The following is a 10,468-nucleotide window of genomic DNA, read 5'->3' as shown; positions in this document are numbered from 1 at the left end:
GCATAACCACACAGCACACAAAGAACTGTCTCCAAACAGCCTAGTTTAACCTCTTCTGATGCTTCTTAGCTGAGAAGTTTCTACCCCCTCTGATTTTCCCACAAGCTAAGACACTGTTTGTGCTGTTTTCATAAGATCGCTCCAATGAACTACTTTTTTTTTTTATCCTTAACTGTGTTTAGGTGTCATATAATACAGCAGAACCACGTGGGCACCTGGGCTGGGCCAGTCTCTGGTGTTACTGCAAGTTCGGTTTTCAGATTTGCTAAGTTTTCCCACATCATTCACAATCTTGACATAATCAGTAGACAGAGGCAGTAGGGTGAGTGAAAAACGAAAAGGAACGAGAGTGTTTGAGACAAGATGAATAGGACTATGGAGTCATCTGAAAGCACCTTAACAAAAAGCAGTAGAAACACAGCTTTGAATGTGAGTAGGTTACATGTATATACAGTTTCAAAAACTGCATGCAGCCAGGGTGTGTTACACACTTTGAAATCAGTACTTTAATTGAGATTGTTTGGATGTAATGTTACACCAAGATTATTTTTGGAAAGTAGCATTTTGTCTTTCAGTAGACAAAATTTGTAAGTATAATTAGTCTGAAAGTTAAAAGACTGAGGCAAAGAATTAGCATTTTTTGAATGTACTGAAGAAACTGAATCCATCACTGCTTATAGTTCAAAGAGAAGCCTATTCAACATTATTCTGCTGTAGAGTTTTTACATCAGACACCTCACCTGTTCTCTTTATTCTGTATTTATTCTTTTGCAGGAAGAACAGATACCAGCTCTGAAGCCTAAAACAGCATTTAGCATATTCTGGAGATCCATGATTCTAATGTTATTCTGTGTTATACTTGGGATTACCATTCTAGGAATTACAGAATTCAAGCAAAACAAGGTCAAGGTAAGTGTCTGAATTGACCCATTTATGTTTATTTTGTTTACAGCTATTTTCTATCAATGCACTAATAAAATATAAAAATGTGTTGAATAGTAGCAGGTGTAGGTGACATGCATAGGTAAAGCAAGTAAGTGTAATACATCCACATTTATGGGTTAAACTATATGCCATTTTTTTCTTTTATGAGCTCACTCAAAATTCGATTCACCTCTTGTACCCTAATGTGGGATAATAAATGTATTGCTTTATTCTTCATAAATGAAAGAGTTTAATCTAAATTTGACTGTAAATCAGTGTTGTCAAAACAGCATTAATCTGTAGTGACATTTTATTTAGTTTTATAAATATAATACTTTATTACACAATTGTATCCATTTACACACACACACACACACACACACACACACACACAACTCAGTGTATCTATTCATCTTTCTTGGTATTGCATATTTATTAAACCTTAGTTAATGGGTGTCTGCATCAGGTTTTCATTTTGCTCAGAACAGATATCTACTTAGAACAAATGTTTTTTTTATTCAATGATATTTAATATTTATACCATCCAGCAAACACATCCACACAGTAAAACAACAGCTGCATTTCTAGTATTCAAATATCTGGCGAGTAATTTCATTTTAATAATTGTGTACTAAGAATGTTTTAAACCGAATAGCTAAAAATCAGTCAACAGCTAGTACTGCACAAAAACGGATTATGGTAGAGCGCATTTATTACTTGGGATTTAATGTACAAGCCCACGGTTAAAAAGGGATAGTGGTCACAAGTATGTGGTGTCTGCCACTACTGGAAATAATCTGCTGTGTTGCTAATAACTGAAACAAATAGCATATCAAACAAGAGTCACTTCCTTTACACAGCAGCAGTGTCTACATCACTTCCACAACCTTTAGCTATGCAAACAGCATGCACTTGCAGTTACTGTTTCTTTCTCACATATAAATGTGTTTGTTCAATGATTCATTTTAGAATTTTACTAGTTTTTAATGTCAAAATATACACACACATTTCTTCCTGTTTGGAATAGTAACCTTTTCAGTTTGTCCAATAATTCATTCCAGTGTGCCATCAATTTTTTTAATCCAAAAAAAATCATTTTGCTCACATCTTTCATGTTCCAAAAGAGACCAAGTGTTGAAGTAAATCGTTCTTTATTTGGCTGCATACTTAGTGAGTATTAAAGGCATTTCATTTATGTTCATGGGCAAAGATTTCCTAACACTACCTATATTTTATAAAGCTGAAACCTAGGTGACACAAAACTCTCACGCCATTCTTAATACTAATCAGTACCATTTTCTGCCTTAACTAATATTTCAGAGTGAGAAATAAATTACAGGAACTGATTCAGTAATTTTTATTACATTCATAGTGGGATACAAGATACTAGATTACTGAAGAACAATAAACCTTCACTCATTTGTTGCATGTTTCACAGAAATGCACTACACTGAGCCATAGACTAGTACATCTGTAAATGATTAATTAACAAAAGGCATTAAATGGTGAGCAGTGACAAGATATTAGTAATTGATATTGCTTAGGAGCAGTGGACTAAAACCCTAGCGACCTTAATTAAAATGCATCTGTTTATATTGTTGATCAAATTATAAACCAGGAAAAGCATTAATAATCCTAGTATGCTTCAAAGGATATAACTACAGAAATACACTTTCATAGTAACAGAATATATTCGGCCACATGGAATTCACAAATAGTGTATTCCACTGCCAAAAGTGTGGCCATGTTTTCAGCAGGGCAATAAAAAGTGTCTAGCACCTTCTGCCATGCTAAAATGTGTTTGGCATCTTCTCCCAAAGTGTATTCAGAAGTGAAAAGTCCTGTGAGGCCCCTCGCTGGTTATTAGGGCACCATTTTCTCTTTGATAAGCTCTGTGATTGCAGCAATAATTGGCACTGCTATTTCTTTTTCTATACTCACTAGTCACAATTTAGTGCAATTTACCCAAGTGAATTAATGGGCAGGACAGACCATGAACATAATGGGTATTTCTGCTGTGTTACAGATGGCAGTAAAGCTCTTCTTTATTTTACTTTATTTCTGAGAGGGGAAGAGGCCTCAGTTTGCATCTGAATTTCTGTTTCTACTGATAACAACTTTAACAAGTAGTCACCTTTGTGACTCTGTACTCACATTAATCCTCCTGCAACTCATTTGTGTGTTTTAAGTTGCTTCAAGAGGAAGGCTGTTGTGCATTCTTCTTTTGTCTGTCGAGGTATTCGCTGTGTCAAGGTATTCGCGTATGTGCTCTTGTCATTTCTCTGATGCCTTCCTTACTGTATTGGGGAACAGTAATAATTCCTTCATTTCAACCTATTTGACATGCCTAAAGTATGGAATTCCACTGCAAGCAGGATAAGAAATACTAAAATGTGGGCTGATTCAATAAAAAGTGAGATACTGGTTTCTCACTAGCTATGCCAATTACTGTAGCCTTAAACTGACGCTGAAGTGTTTTTAAGAGGCATTGAATGAATGAAACTGCGGTGGTTGTGCTGCGGTAGCGTTGTCGACTCACAGCAAGACGTTGGCCGTTCGATTCTCAGCTAAAGTGTCTTCTTTGTGGAGACATGCATGAAGGGGCGTACCTTCGTTGAAGGTTGTGCATCAGAGCTGGTAACTCGGCACATAAAAATCTTCTACCAATCATTAGCGGACCGGACTTCCACTGTTGCGACCCCTAACCGGGAAAAAGCCGAAAGACACAAATTCATTCTGAATGAAATTACCCACTTGCATTTCAATACTTTCTCTTGTTATTGTCATTCTTACTAATATTGTTACAGTATTTCTGTATTTACTCTTCATGTCTGATGATCTCATCTATTATTTTATTTACTGCATTTTGTCTTATAACTTATTAATAAGTCTCACTGTGCAGATCATATGGATACTTTTAAGCTTGTTTTTCAAGGCTTCAACTGAGAATGAGCTGTATTCAGTAATACAGGACCATTAGATGCAGGACATCCAGATTCTGACAGCTTCTTCCCACACGCTATCAGACTGCTGAACAACAAACCCATAACCTAACCGGCTAAATGGGTAAAACATTATTTATGTGCAATTATGTCCTTATTGTTTACATAAGTCTCTGCATAGCTTACTTTATACGCCTCTGCCTGTACTATGAAAACTGCAAACTGTAAGTTTATGGCATATATTGGTGGTGGGTAAGTTTTGCATGTGTACTGCTTTATTTATTTATAGTACTGTTTGTTGTGTATCCTTATATTTTACTGAGTCTGTTCCTGTTGTTGTTGTATTTGTTTTGTTTCTGCTGTAAAAAAGCTTTAATTTTTTTACTTTATTTTTTTTAGTATCTTAGTTTGATTTTTATTTTTGCTATTTAAATTTTTAATAATTTAATCTATCTTCCTTCTGCAAACTCATTCTTATGGTATGAGCCTGAGTATCAAAATTTTGTGTAGTAATATTCACTTTTTCCTCTGTGTTGATCTGTATGACAATAATGTTTACTTTGACTTTGACATCCCTGTCAACAAAATATCAATATTGTTTCTTAAGTGTCTTGGTTTTTCATGGCTATCTCTGTTTTTATGTCAATATTTTCTCTTTTCTTCATAAGATCTGTGCTTTTGTAATGGAATAGGGACTTCATTCAGTAAATAAGGATGTATGAGAAATATTTCTCATTCCTTATAAACTACAGGTTAATAGAAATTGTCAGACACTATCAAACTTCTATCTGAATAGTTTCAATTATTAAAGTATGCATGAGTTTAAATATCTGTTTATGATTATTTTAGACTTTTTTTTATAGATTTTTCATCTAAGAGGTTGAGAGCTATACATCTGTTTAAAATCATTTATGCAAACAAAGCCTGTTACTGGGACAGTGTTTTTTATTCTGGTCTAAAAAAACAGGTGCACAACTCTGCAATCAATTGTATCTGTTCATCCAAATCTCTGATCTTGAGGTATAGACAACACATTAACAGTTATCACTAGTCTTTTAGTTTCCCAGTGAAATTATACATTTTCAGTCTGTCTATATGATTTTTACTGGCACTTACTACATTAGTTGTGTTGTATATACTGTAGTAACTCAAACCAGCTGTCACCTAATGGCAATGTAATCATTGCCTTCTTGTGTTGGTATCTCATAATAACATGCACAGATCTTGAAATGGACCTGTTTGTATTTGACTAAAACAGAAAATTCATCCAAGATGTCAATTTTCTGAGCTATTTAAGGTAGATGTTACACAAATCTGTTAGAAATGTGTAAAATGAGAGAAGGATTTATTTCCTTTCTATTGCAGAAGCTGCACTTTGCCTCTGCCCACACAACCTTGCTAGCCCGGGTTTCAAATATGCCACAGGTAATTAACCACTTCCAAACTCTGTCAGGTAAATCTGTAAGGACAACAGATATTCAGAACACAATTATAAAATATAAGAGAATGTGTATATTAGTGTTGTAACACTAAACCAATAATTACACTTTGATAAATGTGGCTTTTGCAGACAAATGACAGCACAAAAGCTCTGCAGTATTATTTAGACAGCTATCAGTTTAAAGTGACTAGCATGACTTGAATGATTTAATTTGTAGCCAAATTCTTAAAGCAGGTAGCTACAGAAAATGTCAAAGACCTGGTTGTACCTGTGTGGAAACAATATGCCCTTTGTGACTGCTTTGTAAGGAACAAGTCAGTTTTTGTTTAGATTAGGGCACGCTATGCATACTGCATTCCAGCATTGGAATAATTTGTTTGGCCACAGTGATTCCGCATCAACTTTTCTTCCAAACAGATGGCTGTTAAGAGCATATAAAATGATCCTGCTTGACAATAAGTAATATATGCAGTAGAGCAACACTTTTATCTAAAATTCCAGTTTATAATATTTGTCCTAGCAGTATTTGTATAAACGTTACACAGAGATAAGGATGTACATTGCCTCTGCCTTAATTTGTTTATGAGTCATTCTTATTAGCCAATCCATATAATGAAGTACATATTAAACTGCATTTATATAGAACGGAGCAGCTATACTTGTAATAGGAGTGAAACACGCATGACATCATTACCTAACTAATAAATAATTGTGAAATGTATGCTCTATACTTTGCTGTGGCTTTTGACTCTATGTTGTTCTGTTTTCAATGCTAAATGACCTGGGTCAAGCCTGAACAGGGTCCTCGGACCAATTTATCTACCTGATTATCAAATGGTAAATAAATCAATAAATGAAACAATTAATTAAATAGCTCTGAAACACAGAACATGAGCTATATAGAACTATAAACCAACAAGATGTTATCCAGTCTCACTTTTAGCCACAAATTACAAACTATCATGCATATTATATGACAGTGCATGTTATTTTAATCAAAACAAACAGTCAAATCCCTTAAAACAAACCTTCTCAGATTTTGTTAGTGTGAGCCTCTTCCAAACTATAGAAAAGATCTTAAGCATCCATTAGATATCATAAATCTGCTTTGGGCTACCTGAAATAGAAGAGATTGCACCTCCTCATCTCACACACACACACACACACACACACACACACACTTACACTTGAAATAACTATATACATAATCATTGACTGTTTTGGCTTCATCCTGTAAGAAAACAACTTAGGATGGTTAGTGCTTTAAGTACAGCCTTGGATAGTCTGTTTTGACTCTAAAAATGGCCAAAATGCCAAAACTCTGACAGTCAAATATGCAATAAAAGGCTGGTCTTCTGTCCCTTACTAAACAACTGCACGAACGTATGACCACCCACTTTAGCTGTATTTTAATGTTGTTGTGTCTTTCGGCATTTCCCGGTTATGGGTTGCCACAATGGAACTCCAGTCCGCTAATGATTGGCAGTAGATTTTTACATGCCGAGTTGCCGGCCCTGATGCACAACCTTCAACGAAGGTACGCCCATTCACACATGTCTCCACACAGAAGACACTCTAGCTGAGAATTGAACAGGACAACGTCTTACTGTGAGGCGACAATGCTACCGCAGCACCACCACCGCAGTATGTATACTGTAGTCCTGAAACAACATTTTCTAGTGAAAAAATTTAGGTAATCTGTTATTCCTTGCAGTGCTACAAGGTGGTTTACAGCACAGACTACATTACTTCATCTTTCTGAGTCTCTGAATGAAACCCTAAACTATGAAGCAAGATATAACTCACAGCACAAGTGATAATTCATCCGACAGACTTTAAAATAGTAGCTTACTTTATAAACAATTATCTCCCTTTTCTTCCTAAGACTAAGTTCCTCCTCTTCTCCATATATTCAAAATTCTAGCTCCCAAAATCACAAATTGGACATAGAAAATACAACTTGCAAAAAGATACAAGTCAAAACACCCTACCCATCATATAAGAACTTTAATAATTCCACTGTGTTTGGTCATTCAGTATTTGCCCTTCTGACCAAATCCTAGCAGTCATGGACATATTCTAGCATAACCCACAAATTAGCTATATATTAATGCTATGTTATTTGTTGTCTCTGCTGCTTTTTTCCTTGGAACTCCCCTGCAAATTTAGTCTGCCTAGATGTTCCTCCTAGTTATAAAAATAAAGTAAATAATACACTTGTGAAACATTTAAAAAACATTAAACATTATACGTTAATTGATAATTAATAGTAAGGAACTCATAGTCCATGCAATTGTGGTGATAAAGGAATGAGGCCACAATCTGGTTACTATAGAGTAGCCAAAAAGACCAGATGTGACATCACAAAGATTACTATGTTGTGCTGAATAAGTGATATGTTAGGGCCAACATGTCTCTACCACCACCTGGAGGGCTCTTGTGTTACTGCAGCCCAGAGCAGTGTGGGAGGTAGGCTGCAGTCTAATGCCTTCACATGCATATATCGATCCAAACATACACATTTAATTGTACCGTGACTAGCCACACATTGGCTCTAGATAATTTAATCGCATTAACTAAGGTTAATGTGGTAATGTGACCCCATGTAAAAAAAAAAAAAAAAAAAAATGGAAAAAGGGGTGTGTCGGTAATGAACACAATGACAACATGTAGTTGTGTCATACAACATGAAAGAAAATGAGACACCAAACTAATGAAGGCTTACAAATTGCGCATAGACTTTGTCACCCTGAATTCTTTGTTGAATATCAACTAATTACTTAACACATGCAAAATAATAATATCAGACAAGTTTTACCCCCTTGTCCCATTGCTCCATTTACCACTCTCTCCGTCAAGGAATGTGATAGTCAATGCCATAGATAACCTGGCAGGAAGACTGGACTGAGTGAGAAAAGCTATGTGAAGCAGTTAATGTAGAGGATTAAGGCTCTGAGTTATAAACAAGCTACTAAATGCAGTCAAGGGAAAAAGGTTTGATTCATTGCAGTTCCCATCTCCATTTATCCACTGTGTGACTAAGCAAGTCACTTGACCAAAGAGCGCTTCTGGGCCACACAAATATGAGAGGTATAAAAAAAAAAACAGGAAGGTAAAGGACAGGATGATATAGCTAAAGACTGTTAGAGAAGTACAAGAAATTGAGGTGCAGAGAGCAAGGTTTAGGGTAAAAGGAGAAAATGTGTGAATCAGCAAAAAAAAAATAATAATAATAAATAAGATAGGGCTGAAGACCAAGTCCAGACATCAGTGACAAGTTTTGAAGAGGCAACCAAGCCAAAGGTGTACATACAGGAAAAAAAAGAAAAAGAGCAAGATCAGGGAGAACTGGACAGGAAGGGCAACCCATCCAAATGTGATGGAGGGGCAGAGTAGAAAAAGAGGCAGAAAAATAGAGGGCCTGTAGAAGGAGGACAGTATGGAGAGAAAAGGGAACACGTGTAGCATGGTGCTACAGACAGCACAGACAGGGGGGGAAGGGCTGTAGCATGGTGGTACAGACAGCACAGACAGGAGGGATGAAGGGCTGTGGAATGGTGGTACAAACAGCACAGACAGGAGGGGAAGGGCCGTGGAATGGTGGTACAGACAGCACAGACAGGAGGGGAAGGGCTGTGGAATGGTGGTACAGACAGCACAGACAGAAGTTGGAAGGGCTGTGGAATGCTGGTACAGACAGCACAGACAGGAGGGGGAAGGGCTGTGGAATGGTGGTACAGACAGCACAGACATGAGGGGGAAGAGCTATGGAATGGTGGTACAGACAGCACAGACAGGAGGGAGAAGGGCTGTGTTATGGTGGTACAGACAACACAGGCAGGAGGGGGAAGGACTGTGGAATGGTGGTACAGGCAGCATAGACAGGAGGGGGAAGGGCTGTGGAATGGTGGTACAGACAGCACAGACAGGAGGGGGAAGGGCTGTGGAATGGTGGTACAGACAACACAGACAGGAGGGGGAAGAGCTGTGGAATGGTTGTACAAATAGCACAGACAGGAGGGGGAAGGGCTGTGGAATGGTGGTACAGACAGCACAGACAGGAGGGGGAAGGGCTGTGGAATGGTGGTACAGACAGCACAGACAGGAGGGGGAAGAGCTGTGGAATGGTGGTACAAACAGCACAGACAGGAGGGGGAAGGGCTGTGGAATGGTGGTACAGACAGCACAGACAGGAGGGGGAAGGGCTGTGGAATGGTGGTACAGGCAGCACAGACAGGAGGGGGAAGGGCTGTAGAATGGTGGTACAGATAGCACAGACAGGAGGGGGAAGGGCTGTGGAATGGTGGTACAGACAACACAGACAGGAGGGGGAGGGCTGTGGAATGCTGGTACAGACAGCAGAGACAGGAGGGGAAGGGCTGAGGAATGGTGGTACAGACAGCACAGACAGGAGGGGGAAGGGCTGTGGAATGGTGGTACAGACAGCACAGACGGGAGGGGGAGGGCTGTGGAATGGTGGTACAGACAGCACAGACAGGAGGGGGAGGGCTGTGGAATGGTGGTACAGACAGGAGGAGGAAGAGCTCTGGAAGTGGAGATGAAAAGGTAGGGAAAGACAAGAAGGTTTAGGTAACTCAAGAGAAGTATTTACAGTGAAACTAGCCTCAGGGCCCAAATTTAGTAAGATGGGAGAGGAAGTGACACAAGAAAAGAGGAGGGCATTTTCTGGAGGAGACAAATAATAGCAAGCAGAGTCAGAGAGGGCTATAAAGGTTCCAGGATAGGAGGCTAGTAAATACTGGCAGCCAGATCAGCCCTGTGCCAAGCATAGGCTACATCGTAGCCCAGAAGACAGTGGTGCCTAGAGGCAAACTGGAAGATTATATCTCAATTACTATACATTTAAAATAATTTGGTAAGAGCCATGAGCAGCTCACAGAAGTAGAAGGAGCAGTTGGCACTTACACAGTACACAGAAGAACAGATGTACACAGTTTATAGTAATACTAAAACAAACAATGGTGACTCAGTATATGGCAGGATACTATTATTGTACAAGACAAAATGTATGAGTAGAAACACAGAGCAGCTGCAAGTAAAGATACAGGAAGTAAGGATGGATGGATGTTGCAGGTGCTTACTAATAAAGGTTCGTAGGTGCATACTAGGCTAAAGACCACTAGAGCTTTTTAATCCTAGC

General features: G+C 38.3%; 1 protein-coding gene across 3 annotated transcripts in view; it reads left to right on the top strand.

The window, feature by feature from the left end:
* Nucleotides 1-205: 205 nt before the first annotated feature.
* Nucleotides 206-10,468, top strand: part of BRICD5 (BRICHOS domain containing 5) — a 174,556-nt gene continuing 164,293 nt past the window's right edge. The window contains exons 1-2 of one of the 3 annotated variants that reach the window (XM_044089101.1): nucleotides 206-429; nucleotides 775-909. In XM_044089101.1, the coding sequence (XP_043945036.1) occupies nucleotides 364-429; nucleotides 775-909 (201 nt within the window). In that variant the 5' untranslated portion in view covers nucleotides 206-363. The remainder of the gene's footprint in view (nucleotides 430-774; nucleotides 910-10,468) is intronic. The other 2 variants (XM_044089100.1, XM_044089099.1) reach the window with 2 other exon arrangements.

This window comes from Protopterus annectens, chromosome 12.part0 (assembly GCF_019279795.1).
Source record: "Protopterus annectens isolate FY-2018-M chromosome 12.part0, PAN1.0, whole genome shotgun sequence".
In the NCBI taxonomy this organism is placed as follows: Eukaryota; Metazoa; Chordata; order Ceratodontiformes; family Protopteridae; genus Protopterus; species Protopterus annectens.
This window is presented reverse-complemented; position numbering and strand designations above follow the sequence as displayed.